This window comes from Temnothorax americanus, unplaced genomic scaffold, assembly GCF_048541705.1.
Source record: "Temnothorax americanus isolate GAGA-0224 unplaced genomic scaffold, ASM4854170v1 Scaffold67, whole genome shotgun sequence".
In the NCBI taxonomy this organism is placed as follows: Eukaryota; Metazoa; Arthropoda; class Insecta; order Hymenoptera; family Formicidae; genus Temnothorax; species Temnothorax americanus.
In genome coordinates this window covers 419,247-444,678 of record NW_027509789.1, presented here as the reverse complement: position 1 = coordinate 444,678, position 25,432 = coordinate 419,247, and the positions used below count along the sequence as shown (strand labels likewise).

At 35.9% G+C, this 25,432-nt stretch overlaps 2 protein-coding genes across 4 annotated transcripts in view; one reads left to right on the top strand and one right to left on the bottom strand.

Moving 5' to 3' along the window:
• LOC143905813 (uncharacterized) overlaps positions 1–25,432 on the top strand; it is a 71,221-nt gene that overhangs the window by 20,729 nt on the left and 25,060 nt on the right. The window lies entirely within an intron of this gene.
• LOC143905818 (uncharacterized) lies at positions 860–25,127 on the bottom strand. Its single transcript, XM_077421432.1, has 3 exons — positions 24,747–25,127; positions 24,375–24,424; positions 860–1,316 (listed from the first exon to the last, which is right to left on the bottom strand). The coding sequence occupies exons 1-3, from the start codon at positions 24,840–24,842 to the stop codon at positions 1,133–1,135; spliced, it is 330 nt and encodes a 109-aa protein (XP_077277558.1). The 5' UTR covers positions 24,843–25,127; the 3' UTR covers positions 860–1,132.

The window sequence follows — 25,432 nt, the reverse complement described above, 5'->3', positions numbered from 1 at the left end:
TAAAACCTTTATTCTAGAATGCAGTTATATACGCGACTATACCGAATAAATTATAAAGCTAATATTTAGTTTGCAAAAAAATAAGACATGATTGCAGCGCGCTGATATGAAAAGAATATCAGCAACGGGTGTAATTACGGTGGCTGTAATGACCACCTGTAATTGCTCCTAAAAAATAATTGTGCTCGTACAAATTCTTCCATTTTTTTTTATTTAAACTCCTTCCGCTTTATATATATTTGCATCTGTTTGCGAACGTGAGAAAGGTTCGAGTTGCTTTAATTTTTTTCTTTCAGATTCGCCGTATAAATGTAAATGCATCAAACATGGTTAATAATTATGATGTACGTCTGCAAACGGAGAGATGAATTTTTATACTATTTTTACAGCAGCGCAGTGACGTTCCGACATGTATACACGCGGTGAATTTCGATGAGCTGTATTTCAGGGTAAAGGAAACCAAGGTTTACCTTTCAGAGAACCGTGGCTGCTATCAGCTCCACCGTTGCTCTCTGTCTGTTGTCTTAACCCGGAGTAAAATATTATTTCAGTGTCAGCGTACTCTCTTCTCTTTCATTACCGAGCGATAATATTACGTTATAACATATATATACATATATATATATGTAACATATATATATATATGTATATATATGTTATAAAAATAACATATATATATATATATATATATATATATATAATTATGTTATTTTTTGTACAAATAAATTTAAAAAATCGCCGTTATAAAAAAAGATCTGTTATTCGATAAACGTTATTATGTCACATGTTAAATAAAAAACATTCCATAAAATAAAAAGAGATTGTTTTTTTCAGTCCAAAATTTAATAAAAGAATTTAATGTTATTTAAAGAATAAAGATTGGAAATATATAATATTTATAAATATTATTTAGTTATGATATGGTTTAATAGATACATATTTTTTTATATTCGATTATTTTATATTACCTGCATATATAAATTTATGGGCTTAATGGATATGACGTGTGCATTTAATTTTAATGGACTTTTATGCGGAAACAGTAAATTGCGCCTGCAGCTGTACGATGAACCTTAATTAATCGACGAGGCATACATTAGCATTGTGACGGGTACGTAATACTCGCAAACTATTAATAAAGCTTCAATGAAACTATGTACCTACAGATTTTTATTGCGCTGTACAGCCACTGTGTGTTGCGATTAATCCAACTTTCACTAACTTCGCAAAAACGAAACTCCGCTTCCGGACAGACTTGCGGATTGCGTGCTCGTCGACTGTGCCACACTTTCCTTTGTTTCACTAACATAGCACAACTGTAAAGAAATTGTTTATGTCTTTAACGCCCTTTATTTAAAAAAACAAACTTAAGACTGATTAAAGAGCAGGAAATACGCATATGTGTATGATTCTTGTATAGAACATAATTGCAAAGTAATTTCCAAAACTAAACAGATAAAATAAGTTATTTCTTTATATTAATATTAATCCCAATAAGCGGACAATTTTTTAATTGGCAATGTCTCGTTCTTTGTAACAAAGTAATTTGATAATTTGATTAATGTTACAGTAATGTTACAGTTTATCAATTTATATTAAAACAAATATTAATCAGTAATTTGTTTTATTTATTTTTAAACATAGTGTTCAATATTCCACTAAGTGCTTAAATATTTCCTCTGAAAATAGATTTTATCGTGATTTACGACGTTGACTTTAACAATCTTGTTCAACAATTTATAATTGCCAATTGCCTTTTACGTACTCAGCGGGCAGAGGTTACCGATGAGGCAATAAACACGAATGTCATGCATTATCAAACAAAGGGTACCTAGTGACAATGACGAGACACGTCGCGATTAATCACCCGATTCATGCCTGCGGAAACATCCTGGGAACATTTTCCATGGGAGAAATGGAAGTCGTTATGCCGGCCTCGGGCGAACAATGCCCTCCTCGTGACGGTAATTCGCGGTCCCCATCGCTATTTTGCAATTTGCTTTCGCGCGACGCGAGTGACGTTATTCGCCTGTGACACAATGAGCCGGCCTTATGGGAGATCGTATTACGCCGTAGCACTTCTAATTAGCACCGGCACGAGAGAAGCGAAAGAGACGGTGGCAGAGAAAGAGATGCACGAGTACATTCAGTACTAATAGATTAGTGAAACTAAAATTTTTTTCGTATTTTAAAGTTAGAAATAATATAATAGTGCAAATTTTATATATATTATAGATATTTAACTTTTTAATGTTTTTTTTTCATGTCTGACAACTTTTTATACTGTAATATATAATAAATATAAAATAATAAACATAAAATATACATTAATTTTATGTAATTTATATTCTTTGAAAAAATATATAAAAGATATAAAAATTATCTTTATATATAATTAGACATAAAATTAGATATAAAATTCAGATAAAGTTTCGAAAAGCCCATACCTCCGATCGTTCTGAAATTTTGTATAGATACTATTATATTTTGATATGCTAATTATGAATATGTCAATGAAAATTGGCGCAAAGGTAATTTTATAATAGGTAAAAATAAAAAAAGAAATTTTTTGCATATTTTTTAATTACATAATTAAATATACATTTTAGAACAAAAAGTTTCAAATATAAATTGTACGTCTCTTAAAAACGGAGGTGGGGGTGAACCTATAGTATTCCCTTGTTAAATTTAAATAAAATTTTTTAATCTTATAAAATTGTTATCATACATTCTTTTCTAATTGACACAATGTAAAGATTTTTCAAAGTAATGCAACAATTATTTTTTGAGGCAATATACATGTTCTCTCTGTAATTGGCGCTCTAATTTAAAGAGATATCATTTCTTTTTTTGTAATTGTAATAGATCACTCAAAGCGCGACTCTTTTTTTTGATAAGGTAACATAATTTTGTGACGTGTATCACTTGGATTATAATTTTTCGGAAATAAAGATACTACTGCTTAGATTTTTTCGAGATTTTTTGAGATGTAAAAATCTACCACTTGTTACTTAGGTTTTTTCGAGGTATAATACTACCACTTTCTTTTTTTCGAGGTAACAACATAACAGGGTAACAAACATAATACATATACACTACTATGCGTGTACTTGGCGCCTTTTTTTACCTTTTTTTTAAAAAGGTAATTTTGTACGGATATCACGCCTTTTTGTAGTGTTACGCATCTTAATTTTATAAACAATATATCTTATAATCTTATAAACAGTATATGTATAATACAAGATATGAAACTAAAAGTGTTACGGACTATTATTTCTAAAGAAAACAACAATTTAATATTTTGCTTAGTTTTTTCAAAATAATAATCTGTAATCCTTTTCGTTGTACACTTTGTATATATTTTTCAATTTTAACATAAAACATAATCGCAATAAAGCATGATTAATGTTAATAAGTCGGTAACTGTAAAATTTTTTATTTATTTTTATTTGCGTGTCTTACTGAATGTTGTTCGCAACTGTATATGTATCGATATCTTCAGGTATCGATGATTTTGATAATTACAGATGAACACCTGTAACACGTGTCTGAATTTTACCTCATTTGTTTATTCTTTTATTTCCTTCAACTAATCGCAAATTAATTCTATTTGATAAAAGCAATTCTGTTAAAATTCTCATACATAACGCATCGCTTATAATTTTCTATTAATTATAAATATTAAATAGTACGATATATATATATATATATATATATATATATATTCGTACTCACATTCTTGAAAATTATTTCGGGAATTCGAGCGAATGTCACAACTAGATAAAATTATCTTTCATATTTTGACAGTTGAGTAGGAACATATTTGAGTTGGCGAAAAATGATTCTCTGAAACCGCACGTGTGTGTAAATAATTTAGTAGAAAATATATAATCATCATTTCAAAATACATTTGCACACTACGTACCAAAAATATATAATATGATAACGTAGTTTTTGCTATTCAATTGATTGAATTTCAGAAAAAAAAAGATTTAAAAGTATATAACTATGTCAGTCAACAAAGAGACATAGACGCAAATTGAATCATAAATATTTAATTGCTTGCTGAGTATATTTTTCTATACTTAAATGCAATAAGAAGAAATAATTAAACAAGTATCCTTGCATAGGAATATTATGCATAATTTTTACAAAACATTTGAGATTCGCGCAATTGAGATAAATATTAGATGTACAAATAAGTCTCCGCCGTTTTACAATAGATGGCCCCACCAGGAGGTTATGGTTGAAATTGTCAGATGTAAAGTGTTATATCGTAAGGTTGGACATCTGGCAACACCATAAACTTGACATAGTATCAGACTGTATCGGCATCACATAATTCTTTTCGTGCGAAAATGTCGAATTTTGAGCCGAATAAGCGTCATTTGCGGGAACTTTTGATTTATTTCTTTAATTTGAAGAAATCTGCAGCTGAGGCGCATTGATTGTGCTTTAAGTGAGAGAAGATGTCGTGAGTGGTTTCAAAAGTTTAAGAACGGTGATTTTGACGTCGAGGACAAAGAACGTAGCGGAAGGCCGAAAGTGTACGAAGACACGGAATTGGAAGCATTATTGGAAGAATCGTGCCAAACGCAAAAAGATCTTGCACTTACATTAGGAGTGACTCAACAAGCAATTTCACATCGTTTAAAATCGTTGGGAATGATTTTTTTTTTATAAAAAACGGCGGAAACTTATTTGTACTCTTAATAATAAAATTAATAACGATTCTATAAATCTTAGGTATATGTTAATAATAATACGACATGATCTTTTTAATCATGACTAGACACTACAAACGCGCGCTTCGCGCGCGCTATTTAGCTTTAACATTATGCTATTACTATTACACTATTAACCCTTGATACACACAACTGTGTAAATATACAATGACAGCTGCAAATGAAGTAAGCGCAGCAAGAAAACCAATCGGCATCGCGGAAAAGTGACAACAATACCTACGACATGCCCTATTTAGAAGAGGAAACTTACAAACTAACGGAAAAAGATTCGTATCCTAAATGCCAATAATTTTTCTAATGTAACAATAATACTGAAAAAAAAAATATATATATATATATATATATATATATATATATATGGATAGAAATATATATAATAAATAATAACATAATTAATGATGATACGCAAGAGCTTTTGTCGCGCATATCGATTTTCAATAATGGATATTATAACAAATACGTTTTACGTTTATTCAAAAACAAATTATGTGTACATATAATAAAAATTGCATGAATTGAAATTATGTGTATACACATAATAAAAATGCGGAATTATTTTTACGTCAGACATAATTTCAATTTATCCAATTTTTTTTATGTCTAGACATAATTTTAATTCAGCGATTTTTATTATGTCATAATTTTAATTCTGGCGCTAGGGAATTTTTAAGTAGATTCTTATGAATCAAGCTTGAATTCAATGTCTAGGTGTCCCTGGTTGCCGATGACGAGGTCCACATAGTGCGCTCTATAGTTTTTGGTGTCAAGGTGTATTAATATTTTGAATACGATGGCCACGTGTTCCAAGTTGCCGATGACGAGGTCCACATAGTGCGTTTTGTAGTTTTCGGTGTCTACATGTATTAATACCTCGAATTCGATATCTACGTGTCCTACATTGGGTGCGTTCAGCCAATACTCCGCTAGCCTAGCAATCGTGAGCAGTCGCTCGTTTTCGCTCGTTTCCTCTCTTTTGACCGAATAGATTAAAAGGATAGGAAACGAGCGAAAACAAGCGACTGCTCACGATTGCTAGGCTAGCGGAGTATCGGCTGAACGCACCCATTCAAATTTAAAGTTATTAATACACCTAGACACCGAAAACTACGGAGCGCGCTATCTGGACCTCGTCATCAGCAACCTGGGATACCTAGACATCAATTTCAAGGTATTAATACACGTAGACACCGAAAACTACGGAACGCACTATGTGGACCTCGTCATCGGCAACCTGGGATACGTGGACATCGAATTCAAGGTATTAATACACGTAGACACCGAAAACTACGTAGCGCACTATGTGGACCTTGTCATCGGCAACTTGGGACACCTAGACATCAAATTCAACGTACGATTACACCTGGACACCAAAAACTATGAAGCGCACTATCTGGATCTCGTCATCGGCAACCTGGGACACCTAGACATCAAATTCAACGTACGATTACACCTGGACACCGAAAACTATGAAACGCACTATCTGGATCTCGTCATCGGCAACCTGGGACACGTAGACATCGAATTCAAGGTATTAATACACGTAGACACCGAAAACTACGGAGCGCACTATGTGGATCTCGTCATCGGCAACCTGGGACACCTAGACATCAAATTCAACGTACGATTACACCTGGACACCGAAAACTATGAAGCGCACTATCTGGATTTCGTCATCGGCAACCTGGGATACGTGGACATCGAATTCAAGGTATTAGTACACGTAGACACCGAAAACTACGGAGCGCACTATGTGGACCTTGTCATCGGCAACCTGATACACCTAGACATCGAATTTTTTTTTTTTTTTTTTTTTTTTAATTAAATAAAGGAAAGACCGTGGGGGTAACCCATGTGGCCATAATAGAGAAACCGAAACTATAAGCTGTATCACATCCAAAGTAAGACTTATGACTGGATCAACATGAACGCCTCAATAAAAGCGTCCCAAACAGAAGTTAAACTGCGCAGTATAGACTATACTATAGACTCATTCACTTGTAATTCCTCACACTCTAGACTGTGTACGTGTATGGGTGTATGTATAATTGTTCGTGTATGTCCGCGGTGTTTTGAACTCGGTAATGCCGTGGGTGCGTTAGGTTCAAGGAACTGCGCGGATCACTTCCCCCTGCGGCCAGACATCAAATTCAACGTATTATTACACCTGGACACCGAAAACTATGAAGCGCACTATCTGGACCTCGTCATCGACAACTTGGGATACCTAGACATCGAATTCAAGCTTGATTCATAAGAATTGACTTAAAAATTCCCTAGTGGTACTTTCTGCCAAGCGTAGAGAACCTTCTTTTCCAGCAGCGGTAGTAATACAATGTAAGGATACGAAATCTCTCCAGATAAACATGAAGCAATTGACTCAATATATATATTATATATATATACCTAATTTTTTTTTTTTTTACCTAAATAGAAATCTTCCTCCTGACCGATAAGTCTATCGACCTAATTTCGAAATACGCGCGCGATATCGAAACAGGCGATACCTGCGCCGCCAGCGTCGAAAAAGTGAAAGTGACGTTCCTCTAAAATAATATTGAGACGTCGGCGTTAGGAGGAGGATGAGGAGGAGGAGGACGAAGTATCTTAAAAATAAATTTTCACATTTGGACTTTGCGTCGCAATATCTCCGCTCGTAGGGCACGTAGCGGAATATTATAAGAGAAACCCCCCCCCCCCCCTAATTCGACCTCAAGCTATCGATCAAGCCTACTTAGAACTCGATCCGTTCACTCGTTATCGAGATCTCAACATCTCGGGTACTCGCAACCCGTCGCGTCGCGTAAAAGAGTCACGCTCGCTCCGCGTATACTTGGCGCGAGGCGCGAGACACTACCGTGTCTCTTGATATGAATTTTTCTTACATTATATTTTTCTCGTTAAGTACTGCTTTTACAGTAATAACGTATAGAATATAAAAGTTGCGTTTTTAAGAGATGTACAATTTTTATTTGAAACTTTTTGTTCTAAAATGTATATTAATTTGATAATTAAAAAATATGCAAAACATTTTTTTTTAAATTTTTACCTAGAAAATGACCTTTGCGCCAATGTTTATTGACATATTCATAATTAGCATATTAAAATATAATAGTATACAAAATTTCAAAACGATTGGAGGTATGGGCTTTTCGGAACTATACAGCCTAAAATTCTAGCAAGTTTAGTTTGAAGATTATTCTTCTCAAATGCTCAATTTCTCATGTTAACGCTTCAAACGTTTAAAATCTGACTTTTTAAAGTTACTTGAATATACATAATTGAAGTCCTTCTTAAGTTTTTAATATTTGAATTTTTAAAGCTATGTATAAGTGTATTATGCGAACATATATCTAAAATATGTAATTTTCTCTTTTATTGGTTTTTCTTTAGATGATATATCGCGACGGGATTAAAATTGAAATAACGTTACGGGTCATGTTTATAAGAAAATGTAGCTGTAGTATTTATATTATCATAAATAAATATAGATACGTGTTAATTCAATGTGTGTACAAAATCGTAAGTTTTATATCTAAACATGTCCATGTCAGTTTCAATTCCTATCTTATCGTTAGAGACGATACGAGCGGACATTTATGCGGAACTGAGATACATTCAGCGTCTAATGTATACGTGATTTGCATAAAAGATTTCGTGTATTTCTCCAGCGTGTCTGAAGCAAACATTCTCGCGCGACACAGCTAGTATCCAACCGACAGCAAACAAACTAAGAGAGCGTAATGGGACGTCATTGTTCGGCAACGCAAGACAAGGCCGTGACTTGTTATTGGATAATTGAGCACTCGTATTCGCACTGGTTACTCATACTCGTATCTACGCACGATGCCACCGTTGATGCAAGACTCATCGTGGCGTGATGAGCTTACAAAATGATTCAATCCGCTTAGAGTTCTCGGCAACAAAAGCACCGGACAAACAGAACAATGATACAAAAAAAAAGAAAGAAAGAAATGGAACAGCCAAGATATCATTCGGAGCAAATCAGGCTACGTGCGCGGTGCTGATACGTTCCCGCGATATCAGTAATTATCTGATAACGCGATAACATCTATCACGACCATGAATGTATAATCTTTAATCGTAACTCAGCAATGAATATTTCGCATGGATGCTTAAGGTCGTAATTGGAACAGCTATTTGCGAATGGTCGCATGCAATGAAACTATTATTCCATATAGAACCTATAAAAGATTAATTACCTTTCAGCGCTAAATCCAATTATTCGGATAGTGTTGCGCTTAATACGGATATGATTCGTGGAAAATGCGATTCCGCTTTTTACTTTTCCGTTTTTAAGCTGTACTTCAACCAATATATTTTGACTAATCGAGAAGATTTATTTACATCAAATATTATTGATATTTTTGTATTAATCTCATTATTTAAAGTTAGCAAAATTTGATACATTGGTAATGCAGCTGCCGATTTCTCAAATGCGACTTTATTCGACGGAAATGCTGCACTCATAAAGCGTTTCTTGAACTACGTACATGGTTTGGCTCGATAAAAAGAGCCGGGGCATCGCGATAGACTTTTTCATAAGTTTAGAACACACCCGTTTAAACGCGGTGCTCGATCAGAAACTTTTTTGGAGCAGTTAACCGGCCACTCGTACTTGCAATCGAGCGTTGCGGGTCGGCTAACTTTAACATGGAATTAGTATAGTTGGAACGGAAACAGTGATGCGCCGCGGCAGTCGAGCAAATGCGAAGGCGGTGGGCGCGCTTCTTCGACGTTTCAGGTTTCAGCCAATAAAGAGGATAATTATTACAACGTTTTAGAGTGACGTAATGTGTTTCCCTAGTGGCGTTACCAAACGAACCGGAAAATAGCACGACTGCCGTTTCCTCTGCCTAAAGTACGGTCGATAGAAAGCATTCGATATTTGGTATTGCTTTGCTTCCAATCAGAAGAAAGTTCTTTCAGTGTTTAATGAAAAAGTTTCTTTGCCACAAACTTGGAAGATTTAAAGACGGAAATCTAATAAAAAGCACGACAAAATACTTCGCAAATACGATAAAACTTAATTATTTGTTTGAAAAAATAAAAGTATTTTTATTAATAGTACGGGATCCGACCGCGTGATTTATACGTTTATCTGTTATTTTATCGAAATGCTTTTTTAATAAAAGATTACATCGCGGCCGGTGTGCCTAGCAAAATCTTGCCGCAAGTATACCCTCAATTAGAGCTGTTTTAATTAAATTTTTTTAGACAACTTCGTTTATTTGTTTGCGAAGTAAATGAAGCGTCATCTGAAAGAGAGTGATCTAAAGAACTTGAAAAAAATAGGTTGCCACTTCTCAGTCTGCCGTAACCTTCTGGCAGACAGGTGCAAAAAGGTCCTTTTTCGTGAATTATCAACGTTCATCGTGTATCGAGACAATTTTTACACAAATTAAAGCTAAATTTTTTCTCTACACGATGCAATATGGTTGCCTGCGTAAAAGCTGCCGCAAATGGTGGTTGCCAACAATGGTGTTACAAATGGAATAATCACAGCAATTTCCTTGAATTTTTTTAATATTAGTTCCTAAACAAGTTTTCAAAAATTTCTTTTATAAATAAATTCCGCCGCTCATTCGTCTTTCGACTCGTTTGAACTCGCAATGTCATACTATAAATCATCAGAATTATCATTCGCGTTTTCAGAACTTTCATTCATCGACACGCGCAATACATCTTCGACTTTCAACGGCGTTGGTTTCAAAAAATCATTCAATAACCAACCGCAATCTTCAGCGCGTAATTTAATACAACACGGATCTGTAGCATTTGGCCACATCAAATTTATAAAAATTGCGCGTGTCGACGAATGAAAGTTCTGAAAACGCGAATAATAATTCTGCAGATGATTTGGAGTATGATGTTGCGAGTTCAGACGAGTCGGAAGACGAATGAGTGGCGGAATTTATTTATAAAAGAAATTTTTGAAAACTTGATTCAAGGAAATTGATGTGATTATTCCATTGTAACACATTGTAAGATTGAAGAGCTTGCGCAGGCGACCACCATTTGCGGCAACTTTTACGCAGGCAACCATATTCCATCGTGTAAAGAAAAAATTTAGCTTCAATTTGTGTAAAAATTGTCTCGATACTCGATGAACGTTGATAATTAACGAAAAAGGACCTTTTTGCACCTGGCTGCTAGGAGGTTGCGGCAGACTGAAAGGTGGCAACCTATTTTTTTCAAGTTCTTTAGATCACTCTCTTTCAGATGACGCTTTATTTATTTCGCAAACAAATGAATAAAGTTGTCTAAAAAAATTTAATTAAAACAGCTCTAATTGAGGGTACTTGCGGCAAGATTTTGCTAGGCACATCGGCCGCGATGTATGACCTGATATGTAATCTTCCATTAAAATCGCATTTCGATAAAATAACAGATAAACGTATAAATCACGCGGCCGGATCCTAAACTATAACAAAAAAAAAATAATTGTGAAAAAAATGTAAAAATATTTTCTACTGAAAGATATTGATTATTTTTTTTACAGCTGATCAAGTAATGTTGAATTAAATATTTATTACCAAATTTAAAATTATATTTAATTTTTATTAATATATTATCCGATCTATTAACGAGCACGCATCAAAATTATTTTACAAAGATTGATTAATTAATATCCTATAAATACGATCGAGATTCTCTTATCCTTGACACATTAATCATTTACATTATTATAAGGAGAACTATTAAGCAGCATCTGTGTTCAATTTTTTTCAGCTCGTGTAACACTTACAATTTCAAAGCGCGCCTGCGGATGAATCGATCAAACGTTTCCGCATAACCATATTCATAAAATACGGCGCACGCATAATCGCTTATATATTAATGTAAATTAATATATAAGCGACTGGGAGCACAAACGCGGGCGCGCATGGCGAAACAATGGAGGCCGACCGTGAACGAGCGAATCGATATCGGAGTGTCATTCCGTCATCGGTCGACATTCACGTTGCATCACGTTGAATTCGATTGACAACACTTACCGGGCCACTCCCGCCGCGTGCTTCTGTTTCACTGATGCATCACGTAGCTGACGTATAGCGCATCGTTACAACTCTAATCAGAACGATCCGGCGTTGACTCAAACTGCGACTGAATTGTCTCGGTGTCGTATTAATCGATATACGACACATATTGTTTAAAATAACAGAATAATATCTATGCATTAATTAGCAAATCATACATTTTTCTATCTTATTATTAAAGTCTCGGAAATAAAAATGCGTACACACGTACTTTCTCTTTAAGATTTCTTTTAATTAACTTGAATTATTTATATTTGAGCAAAACTCAAAAGAAGATTGAGTCAAATTATAATCTTCACACTATTTGCTTATAGTAGTTTTCTTTCCCTCTATAATATATTATATCCAGTCTCTCATTGATATTCTATGATACAGAATGATATTAAAATATAGCAATCGGAAATATAGCTACCAAAAAAGTAATAAAATAGATAATTAAGTTAATATGTGAAGGTTAATACTAACAATATCTTGGCAGCTGATTGGATATAAAATGCATTAAATTTTTATATAGGTTACACTCTCTGCTTTAACGTGGATCGCGCTTGCAATCGAACGTTGCGAAGCGTGTAATTTTATACGACATTAAACGCGCGCCTGCTTTGTCTGCAATGCTTTTCTCCATCAAAAGTTTCTCGCGATGTACCAATCGCAAGCAAGGTTTTGGGAAAACTCATTCTTGGCAACATTGGATATAATATTTTTTAGAGTATATTTTCGTATTTATAATTAAGAGGTAAATGTAAAAGGTACACCATTTTCAAGTAATTAAAAATTTTCAATAAATGTTTTTCGTTCTACAAGTCGCTATTTTATATAGAAGTGAAATAAATAACGGAATAATTGATTTAAATTTGATAATAAATTTGATAATAAAATAAAATATTTTATTAAAATACATAAATTTTTCTTGTAAAAAAACTTGGCGCTGCTAGACCTTTTAAATAAATAAAAACAACAATAAATAAAAATAATTCAGAGAAGAATACAATGGGAGTAATATTAAATGATTATCAGCGTGGATGTGGGAGTGAGTGATATGGGTGTGCGTGACTACGCGGACGGCGGATAATGCGGCTTATAATTAAGTATAGAATAAGTTTATTTATTTATTTAAAATTTCGAGGTCTAGCAGCGCCAAGTTTTTTTACAAGAAAAATTTATGTATTTTAATAAAATATTTTTATTTTGTACTGTTACTTCTGTAATTCTTTGTGGCCATTAAAAAATACACATGTAAATAACTTTGTATTTAAATATCTTGTATTCCCTTGTTAAATTTAAATAAAATTTTTTAATCTTATAAAATTGTTATTATACATTCTTTTCTAATTGACACAATGTAAAGATTTTTCAATGTAGTGCAACAATTATTTTTTGAGGCAATATACATGTTTTCTCTGTAATTGGCGCTCTAACTTAAAGAGATATCATTTCTTTTTTGTAATTGTAATAGATCACTTGAAACGCGACTCTTCTTTTTGATAAGATAACATAATTTTGTGACGTGTATCACTTGGGTTATAATTTTTCGGAAATAAAGATACTACTGCTTAGATTTTTTCGAGATTTTTCGAGATATAAAGATCTACCACTTGTTACTTAGGTTTTTTCGAGGTATAATACTACCACTTTCTTTTTTTTTTTTAGGTAACAACATATACACTACTATACGTGTACTTGGCGCTTTTTTTACCTTTTTTTAAAAAAGGTAATTTTGTGCGGATATCACGCCTTTTTGTAGTATATTACGCATTGTATAAACAGTATGTACAGGATAAAGCTATTTGGAGGTATAATACTACCACTTTGTTTTTTTCGAGGTAACAACATAACAGGGTAACAACATAATACATATACACTATTATGCGTGTACTTGGCGCTCATTTTACCTTTTTTTTAAAAAGGTAATTTTGTACGGATATCACGCCTTTTTGTAGTGTTACGCAACTTAATCTTATAAACAATATATCTTATAATTTCATAAACCGTTTATAATACAAGGTATGAAGCTAAAAGTGTTACGGACTATTATTTCTAAAGAAAACAACAATTTAATATTTTGCTCAGTTTTTTAAAAATAATAATCTGTAACCCTTTTAGTTGTACACCTTGTATATATTTTTCAATTTCAACATAAAACATAATCGCAATAAAGCATGATTAATGTTAATAAGTCGTTAACTGTAAAATTCTTTATTTATTTTTATTTGCGTGTCTTACTGAATGTTGTTCGCAACTGTATATGTACCGATATCTTCAGGTATCGATATTTTTGATAATTATTTTTACGTCAGACATAATTTTAATTCATCCAATTTTTATTATGTCTAAACATAATTTTTGTCCAATTTCTATTATGTCTAGACATAATTTTAATTCAGCGATTTTTATTATGTCATGACATAATTTTAATTCTGCCGCTAGGGAAATTTTAAGTCGATTTTTATGAATCAAGCTTGAATTCAATGTTTAGGTGTCCCAGGTTGCCGATGACGAGGTCCACATAGCGCGCTCTATAGTTTTCGGTGTCCAGGTGTATTAATACCTTGAATTTGATAGCCACGTGTTCCAAGTTGCCGATGACGAGGTCCACATAGTGCGCTTCGTAGTTTTCGGTGTCTACATGTAATAATACCTCGAATTCGATATCTACGTGTCCTACATTGGGTGCGTTCAGCCGATACTTTGCTAGCCTAGCAATCGTGAGCAGTCGCTCGTTTTCGCTCGTTTCCTCTTTTTTGACTTACTGGATTAAAAAGAGAAGAAACGAGCAAAAACGAGCAACTGCTCACGATTGCTAGACTAGCGGAGTATCGGCTGAACGCACCCATTCAGATTTAAAGTTATTAATACACCTAGACACCAAAAACTATGAAGCGCATTATGTGGACCTCGTCATCAGCAACCTGGGACACCTAGACATCAATTTCAAGGTATTAATACACGTAGACACCGAAAACTACGGAGCGCAATATGTGGACCTTGTCATCGGCAACCTGGGACACCTAAACATTGAATTCAACATATTATTACACCTGGACACCGAAAACTACGAAGCGCACTATGTGGACCTCGTCATCGGCAACCTGGGACACGTAGACATCAAATTCAACGTACGATTACACCTGGACACCGGAAACTATGAAGCGCACTATCTGGATCCCGTCATCGGCAACCTGGGATACGTGGACATCGAATTCAAAATATTAATACACGTAGACACCGAAAACTACGGAGCGCACTATGTGGATCTTGTCATCGGCAACCTGGGACACCTAGACATCGAATTCAACGTACAATTACACCTGGACACCGAAAACTATGAAGCGCACTATCTGGATCCCGTCATCGGCAACCTGAGACACGTGGACATCAAATTCAAGATATTAATACACGTAGACACCAAAAACTACGGAGCGCACTGTTTGGACCTCGTCATCGGCAACCTGGGACACGTAGACATTGCATTCAACGTATTATTACACCTGGACACCGAAAACTACGAAGCGCACTGTGTGGACCTCGTCATCGGCAACCTGGGACACGTGGACATCGAATTCAAGGTATTAATACACGTAGACACCGAAAACTACGGAGCGCACTATGTGGACCTCGTCATCGGCAACCTGGGACACCTAGACATCGAATTCAACGTACGATTACACCTGGACACCGAAAACTATGAAGCGCACTATCTGGATCTTGTCATCGGCAACCTGGGACACGTGAACATTGAATTCAAGGTATTAATACACGTAGACACCAAAAACTACGGAGCGCACTATATGGACCTTGTCATCGGCAACCTGGGACACCTAGACATCGCATTCAACGTACGATTACACCTGGACACCAAAAACTATGAAGCGCATTATCTGGATCCCGTCATCGGCAACCTGGGACACGTGGACATCGAATTCAAGATATTAATACACGTAGACACCAAAAACTACGGAGCGCACTATGCGGTCCTCGTCATCGGCAACCTGGAACACGTAGACATCGCATTCAACATATTATTACACCTGGACACCGAAAACTACGAAGCGCACTGTGTGGACCTCGTCATCGGCAACCTGGGACACGTGGACATCGAATTCAACGTATTATTACACCTGGACGCCGAAAACTATGAAGCGCACTGTGTGGACCTCGTCATCGGCAACCTGGGACACGTGGACATCGAATTCAACGTACGATTACACCTGGACACCGAAAACTACGAAGCGCACTGTGTGGACCTCGTCATCGGCAACCTGGGACACGTGGACATCGAATTCAACGTATTATTACACCTGGACACCGAAAACTACGAAGCGCACTGTGTGGACCTCGTCATCGGCAACCTGGGACACGTGGACATCGAATTCAAGGTATTAATACACGTAGACACCGAAAACTACGGAGCGCACTATGTGGACCTCGTCATCGGCAACCTGGGACACCTAGACATCGAATTCAACGTACGATTACACCTGGACACCGAAAACTATGAAGCGCACTATCTGGATCTTGTCATCGGCAACCTGGGACACGTGAACATTGAATTCAAGGTATTAATACACGTAGACACCGAAAACTACGGAGCGCACTATGTGGACCTTGTCATCGGCAACCTGGGACACCTAGACATCGCATTCAACGTACGATTACACCTGGACACCGAAAACTATGAAGCGCATTATCTGGATCCCGTCATCGGCAACCTGGGACACGTGGACATCGAATTCAAGATATTAATACACGTAAACACCAAAAACTACGGAGCGCACTATGTGGACCTCGTCATCGGCAACCTGGGACACGTAGACATCGAATTCAACGTATTATTACACCTGGACACCGAAATCTATGAAGCGCATTATCTGGATCCCGTCATCGGCAACCTGGGACACGTGGACATCGAATTCAAGATATTAATACACGTAGACACCAAAAACTACGGAGCGCACTATGTGGACCTCGTCATCGGCAACCTGGGACACGTAGACATCGAATTCAACGTATTATTACACCTGGACACCGAAAACTATAAAGCGCACTATCTGGACCTTGTCATCGGCAACCTGGGATACATAGACATCAAATTCAAGCTTGATTCATAAGAATCGACTTAAAAATTCCCTAGCTGCACTTTCTGCCAAGCATAGAGAACCTACTTTTCCGTTGACTCAATATTTATTATATATATACCTAATTTTTACTTAAATAGAAATCTTCCTCCTGACCGATAAGTTTATCGACCTAATTTTGAAATACGCGCGCGATATCAAAACTGGCGATACCTGCGCCGCCAGCGTCGAAAAAGTGAAAGTGACGTTTCTCTGATAGATCGCGGCGTTAGGAGGAGGAGGAGGAGGAGGAGTATCTTAAAAATAAATTTTCACATTTGGACTTTGCGTCGCAATATCTCCGCTCGTAAGGCACGTAGCGGAATATTATGAGAGAAACCCCCCCCTAATTGGACCCCAAGCTATCGATCAAGCCTACTTAGAACTTGATCCGTTCACTCGTTATCGAGATTTCAACATCTCGGGTACTCGCAACCCGTCGCGTCGCGTAAAAGAGTCACGGTCGGTCTCGCTCCGCGTGTACTTGGCGCGAGACACTACCGTGTCTCTTGATAATAAATAAATTTGAGAATTATGTCTTCCGTTAATTAAGTTTTAGTACTTACAGTACGCAGTCGTATTACTTATTACTTGCGTTAAAATATCTTCCGTAACTTTGTTTAATAGAGTTTTGTTTAAATTATTGTACTTCAATGGAGCAGCTAGAATTAATGCCAGAAAGCAAGTACTCTCGTGCACTTCTCGATGAGACATCTGAGGGGTCTTTATCTCGCATGCTACATACCTCGCAAATATTAATTGAAAAAAAAACCGTTAGCACCGTTGGCACCGAACTGGTTTTTCTTCGCCCTAGCGTACCCACTCCGCGGTCACGAAGCGCGAAGACGTCGTCGCGACGGACGTTGCAGTTAGTGGAGCGTACAACCGTGTGCACCGTATCCGGCGAAACATCGTGAAACACGAAGAGCCAGCTACGGCCAACAATAAAACACCAAGGGGGAACAGGTGGTCACACTCCGCTGACCCGCCATCCATACTCGAGACCAAGATGGTTTTTTTCTAAGAGACGCCCGGTCAAACACCCCCTCCCCCCCCCGGTGCGGGAATGTAAATTCACCGGGAAGACAGCGTACACGAACCTCCAGTACGGTTTTCTTCGCCATGAGAAAGACAAGATCGAAGGCAGAACAAAATCGGTCTTGTCGTGTTAAAATTCAAAAGAAAGAGGAAAAAAGGATTATTACAGCGCAAGCGCATAATTGTGCACTTAATTGTGTAATTAATTGCAGTTAATTCGTAGATCATAAATAAATATAAATTATGAATAATTTTTTTTAATACTTACAGTATTCAGTATTGTATTATTTATTGTTTGTAGCATATCTTCCGTAATTTCGTGCGTAGCTTATTAATAATTTCAATTACTGTATTTTAATGAAACAGTTAAAATTAACATATTTTTAACAGCTTCTCTTGCGTATAGTAAATTCGTCGCGAGTTTGAAATTTTCTATAAAAGCTACAGCTTTTGTTCAAAGTCGCAAAGTGCGGCATTGTCGCGCGTAGAGATGAATAGAATTTAAAATGTTTCTTGAAGTTGCATCAAATATCATTAAGAGCGGAACTTTCCGAAATGACTTTTTTACGATTCTTTTCAACTTCTGCACTTTGCAGCTTTTTTGCATATCGCGAAATTCGTGGCTCTTGAAATTTTACTGTCTCAATAACGTTTATATTCATCGCGCTCTTGCGTAGAAAGATATTATACCTTCATACACTGCAAATCCATGCACGTGTTATTTTCGTTGAGGCTCTTCTTACACATTTCTTGCCATTTTAAATCACTTTATTTTCACAATTGAACGTATCAACTTATAATTTAATGCGATCAGACATGTTAAATGACGTAATTTAACACGCAAGAAACATGTAAGAAAGCTTCAGCCAAATTTGTCATTTTTAGACGTTTATGCGTGTAAAAATAATACTTATACTTGGATTTGCAGTGTAAGCCGGCTGCTGCAGCGAGATAGCTGCTAAAAACACGTTGAAGGCGCAATCACCTACCGCAAAATTTTTTTATTGCAAAATGCAAAACGCAAAGTGCTCGCGGCGCATAAGAAGCGAGGGAAAACTCGCGTAATTCTATTTGTCAGATCTGGCGGTAACTGGCTTAAGGTTCGCGAAATTATAACGTGACCTATTTCTAACACGGAAAACGCGCGTCAGTTACCTATTGCGATCCTCGAAAAACCACGAGAAAGCACGCTGCACGTACGTACGCGAGAAATGCAGCAAAATTTACACGCTCGAGTTACGCGCGAGCCTTTTCGCCCAACAATGAAGTCTTTAACTATCCGCAAGTCGCCGCCGTCGCCGGCAGTTCTATTAGCATGTAAATGAAGGAAGTTGAGTAACGCGAATCCACAGGCGGCTTGTGTGTGCATTTGGGATGCGTTGCGTCTGGAGGAACAAGCAGACGAGAGGGAATTCATGCGCTAGAAATGTGTTTCACTTTTCCGTCAGCCATGGACGATGGATCAACTCGGCGCCGGCGCGCAGCTCGTGGCGCTTCGCGTTCTCGCTTTAGTAAACTGCTTTTCGTACCGCATCGTTCGCCGCGGCTTGGAGAAAGTGCGGCGTTTTCCTACGCCGTTCTACTCGCTGCTGCAAAATTTCTGCATCTAAATTATTCTAAAACGAAGGACAACATTTGCGTGGTAATAATTAAACTCCTATAGAGATCCCCGTATATAATAATAGTGTCCTAATTTTTTAAACTCATTCTATTTTTTTAATAACAACGTTTTCCATCAGTAGAATTAATAATAACGTAGGGATTGCAATTAAGAAAATCGTTAATTGCGAATGAAATCGCCAAAATCACAAGTACCTATCAGTTTTTTTTGCCGTTGAACGAGTTGTACGAGAATATAATCGCACTTGAAATCTGAAAATAAGTTTGTTGATTATCTCCAACAGACTTGTTCGCTTAACAAAGAAAGGGAATGTCGCAATAGTACACAGATACGTTGCGTCTTCGATACCGCGCGGCGATTTCTTCGACGCGGAGGATATCCGCTCACGCGGAGCCCGGAGCCCGGCACACAACACATCTCGGCACTTAAAAAATTTATACTAAACTTTCTACTATCTCTCGATACGTTTCACATCTCAGAGAGAGATGGACGCGGGGCGCAGTGGCCCAATTCGCGGCGAAAAAAGGCTTTTCGCGACGGATATCGAGTGGCGGAAAAGCGATCGAATCAACGGAAACAAAGGGAGCAAGATTGGTTGAAAATGCATCCTTTATGTATCCCGCTTTCCATGCAATGACTGCCGTTTGAATCGTCACAAAATGGACGCGTGCTATTGCTTTACGAGCTGCGATAGATCAATCCAGCACAATAACAGGGCATTTGACGTAACCGCGCAAGGGATGGAAGAGAGAAATGCGAGGACTTCTATATAGTATAGTGTACAAAGTTAAAACATTAAAAAAAAATTATATTATATAGGTATTAGAAAATGACTAATTGATGTTGTATCATCAATTAGTCATTTTCTTTATCGCATGCGCGTTATTTAAAAAAAATTTGTTTTTAAAAATATATATTTTCTATATTATGTTATATCACTGTGTACATATTATCTGCAGCAAAATCTCTGGCATTCTACGCGTAGCATTCATCAAATGTGATAACAGCTATGCAATGTATATAATACATCTTTTGAACGATATTAATATACCAGGTTGCAATAACGTTGATGATTTTTCTGGAAACGATCAAATATATTCGCTAAATTTTAGAAAAAATTGTATTGCATTTGTTCCGTTAAACCCCGTGCAAAATGTAAATAAGGTAGCATTTTATACCGATATATGCAGACAATAGTGATGTATAACGCGGGCCGTGAAGCATTATTTGGCTTACAATAACCGGACAGCGCTCCATGTCCAATATTTGGGTCACGGTAAACAGCGGGATACGAAGTCCTGGACAAACACATGCAGAATCGGTATTCAAAGCCCCAGCCTGCCCTGTTTGCCGCGCACAAAGAGATCGCGAACGATAACGTACAACGTACGGAACTGTTGCGCGACGAGACTAGATTCCGTTCTCGAGGCAAGTTAACTTGTACTAATCTAATACAAGCCTTGAGGTCGACCTCTTTCTGGTACCGCTGACTGGCTGAATGATCCCCGCAATGCTGCATCATAGACGTCGTAACGAATTCCGCGCACATTGCACGCATATTCCGTGTCCACATGACTAACAGTGGATCTGTCAAGTTGGCACGACATTCTACGAATTTCAAAAAAATTACAAAAGTTCTGGTAGCACTTTTCATAGTTCTACAGTTCCTGATAAAAATTAAAAAGAGTTCCGCATTCCTTATATTAAAAAATCGAAATTGAAATAATGTCGTGCTAACTTCGCGAATCTAGCACGACACTTCTCCTCTAAAGTACCAAAATGCGTTGAATATTATAATATTTCACAGGAGTTCCCGATAGTTCTAATCAAATTCCACACATATATATAATTTTAGATCGATATTCCACCAATTAACCATTTTTAAACAATTATGATGTCCGCGCACAGCATGACGCTTAATGACAAGTGTCGTGCTGAAGATTTTCCGCGGTTTAACGATTATTTTTGACAGTTCTAAAAAAGTTCTGTGCCTTACAATTAGTCGTAAAGAAAGTTCTGGTGATTAACAATTTTTTAAACAATTTTAGCAGTTACGTCCAGCACGACGCTTAGTGAATACGTGTCGTGCTGATGATTTTCCGCAATTCTGAAGAAAGTTCTCGGTAGTTCTAGCGGAGTTCTATGATTTAGAATTATTTTTACAAACAGTTCCGACTGTTTACTATTTTTTAAACATTTTTAGCAGTTACGTCTAGCACGACGTTTGGTGAAAATGTGTCGTGCTGATGATTTTCTGCGGTTCTATAATAAAGATAGGTCTCGGTAGTTCTAGCAGAGTTCTATGCTTTAGAATTAGTTCTAAAAAGAGTTCCGGTGATTAGCTATTTTTTAAACAATTTTTGATATCCACGCCCAGCACGACGCTTAATGACAAGTGTCGTGCTGAAGATTTTCCGCGGTTTAACGATTATTTTTGACAGTTCTAAAAGAGTTCTGTGCCTTAGAATTAGTCGTAAAGAAAGTACCGCGTGATTAACCATTTTTTAAACAATTTTAACAGTTACGTCCAGCACGACACAAAAAATTGTTTAAAAAATTGTCAATCACCGGAACTTTCTTTACAACTAATTCTAGCAAAACTCTTTTAGAACTGTCAAAAATAATTGTTAAACCGCGTAAAATCTTCAACACGACACTTGTCATTAAACGTCGTGCTGGGCGTAGATTACAAAAATTGTTTAAAAAATAGCTAACCACTGAAATTGTTTGTAAAAATAATTCTAAATCATTGAACTCCGCTAGAACTACCGAGAACTCCTTTCAGAACTGCGGAAAATCATCAGCACGACACATATTCACTAAACGTCGTGCTGGACGTAACTGCTAAAATTGTTTAAAAAATAGTAAACAGTCGGAACTGTTTGTAAAAATAATTCTAAATCATAGAACTCCGCTAGAACTACCGAGAACTCCCTTCAGAACTGCGGAAAATCATCAGCACGACACATATTCACTAAGTGTCGTGCTGGACGTAACTGTTAAAATTGTTTAAAAAATTGTTAATCACCGGAACTCTTTCTTTACGACTAATTTCTAAGGCACAGAACTTTTTTAGAACTGTCAAAAATAATCATTAAACCGCGGAAAATCTTCAGCACGACACTTGTCATTAAGCGTCACGCTGGGCGCGGACATCATAATTGTTTAAAAATGTTAATTGGTGGAATATTGATCTAAAATTGTATATATGTGTGGAATTTGATTAGAACTATCGGGAACTCTTGTGAAATATTATAATATTCAACGCATTTTGGTACTTTAGAGGAGAAGTGTCGTGCTAGATTCGCGAAGTTAGCACGACATTATTTCAATTTCGATTTTTTAATATAAGAAATGCGGAACTCTTTTTAATTTTTATCAGGAACTGTAGAACTATGAAAAGTGCTACCAGAATTTTTATAATTTTTTGGAAATTCGTAGAATGTCGTGCCAACTTCACAGATCCACTAAGAGTGCATTTTGATGTTTCTCGCAACTGATGACTTAATCCTTCCACGTGCTAATTAATTGAATAGAGATGTTCGCGATTCTCCATTCAACTCTTCCCTTTTGTATTAAATGTATTCCCTCGTGTGTACCGTGTGAATTATATATACCGTGTAGTGTTATGGCGGTTATTTCAAGTAAAATGTACAGAACGGAATATTTCCTCGTTTTGCCAACAAGGAGATGACATATTTTTCTATATTTTTCTATATTTTTCTGTTAAAGAACATCTTCCCTTTTGCGACGGCATCCTTCGCTAATTCTCCAGAAGATTTCAATCTCTTTTGTGTTCTTTCACAGAACACTTTTCTCTTACAGCCTCAAGGCAATACGCTGATACACGATTTAACTTCATCCTGACGATAATCACCAGAAAAATATATATAAGTAATCTTATCTTTTTATATTTTTTTAGATTGCCTCACTTTTATCAAATATTATTGTTAGCTTGATCTAAGCTTTAAAGTTGGTTTCAAATGCTTCTAGATTTAAGTCGATTTATCGTCACCTTAGATTATCTTAACTGGGATCAAATTCAGTTATCAATCAATACAATATGAATAGACTAGAAAGGTTTAAAATAAAATTGACGCCTTACAAAAATAAGTAACAATAATTAATAATTGCTAGTTGTTCTTAGATAAAATATCTGGAATGACCAAAATCGTTTTTTTTGTTTAAGCTTATAAGACATATATTGAAAGAGTTTCCGTATATATTACTTTTTTGCACTTTTTCAATTAATATAATAAGTATTTAATCCTGCATGAAAGAAAAATATTTGAGAAGAAGATAGAAGCGCTGTATAGAAATAAAACAACATACTTATTAACTGTATAATCATTTTTTCCCTATTTTTAAATAACTATTTATTTTTATTTACTATATTTTTTTACTCGTTTAATTTCTTATTATTTATATTATTTATTCTCGCTTATATATTTATTTGTATTTACGGAATTATTTAATAAATGTCACGTAGCTGATGTATCTCGTAATTAACGTTTTGTTTTATAGGACAACAGAACACGCCAATAAATGGCGCGTCGATAAAATGAGCTCTGTACGCGTGCGACAAATTGATGAGTAATTGCAGATACAGGACATCAATATTTATCCTAATTTGTTCCAGCCTATTCATTTTAATTTAAGTAATGGATCTGTGAGATGTTATATATTTATTTGTATAATATTCTCATAAGTTTTTCATGTACATCTGACGCAATATTCACGAATCTATTATTTGAAATAAAATTCATAACTTTAAAATAAAATTTAATTCATCACTTACCAATACGATGCGCAACAGCGGAGTAATCTACGCCGCAAATTGCTATGAAACTGTAACATATAAACGTAACAGCCAAATTACAACAACGGTCAAAATAGCTAATATAAAAAAAGAAAACAATTATTGTGTGCATGACATTTTTTATTCATCTTTCAAGTAAATATATTTAACAAAAAATAAAATAATAAAATTTTATATTTTTCAAAAAAAGTTTTCTTTTTTTCTCCCTTCTTAAGAATAACATTCATAAATTTTTATTAAACGAAAACCTTTCTTTTTAATCCTTATTTTTTGAATTATTCAAATGACAACAATTCAGTTAAAGGGAAATGTGTTAATTTTAAAAAACAATAGATATAATTAAATACTCACCGTAAGCGAGGTTGCTCCGCCTGATGCCTTTTCTAGATCTGCTCCATCTGTCAGTTGACAGGAATTGTTGCACTCACACAACATTCGCAAAGTCATGGGTAATCGCGCATGAACTAATTGTCAAAATACTGACTATCGCACGGCACTCTCGAAATTAAAATTTACGATAAAATATCTCTTTGCCACTATCTGCTTGTTTGACTGTTGACGCACGAATGATAGCGCGGCGCAACCTTGTATAAATGACATAAATGTATACACAAGGCTGTGACGGCGCGTTGTACGTCAAAAAAACAAACAAGGCCGCGCGCCGGCCAGCCGAATTGTCATCCTGAAAAACATTGAAAATGCTTTATGAGATAAATTTATTTCAAATATTCTGTTCTTGATACGTCAAATTGAACTCAATTATGGACTAATGCATTAAATGTCATGTTTACGTACTACGCTTGTTCGAAAATACTACTTTACGTACGATTTATCGCTATTGCTTTTTTTGCCAAATATTTCCGCATCGAGAGCAACGAAAAATCATGACTTTAATCAATCAAAAATATATCTGCGTAATAACTTTTCCGTTTGCAATAGCTATACACAGAGAGAATTTTTCGTTATATTTTACCGTTAAATTCACTACAAATGTGAGACAACTTGGCAACCAATCAAATTTTATTGTAACGATAGAA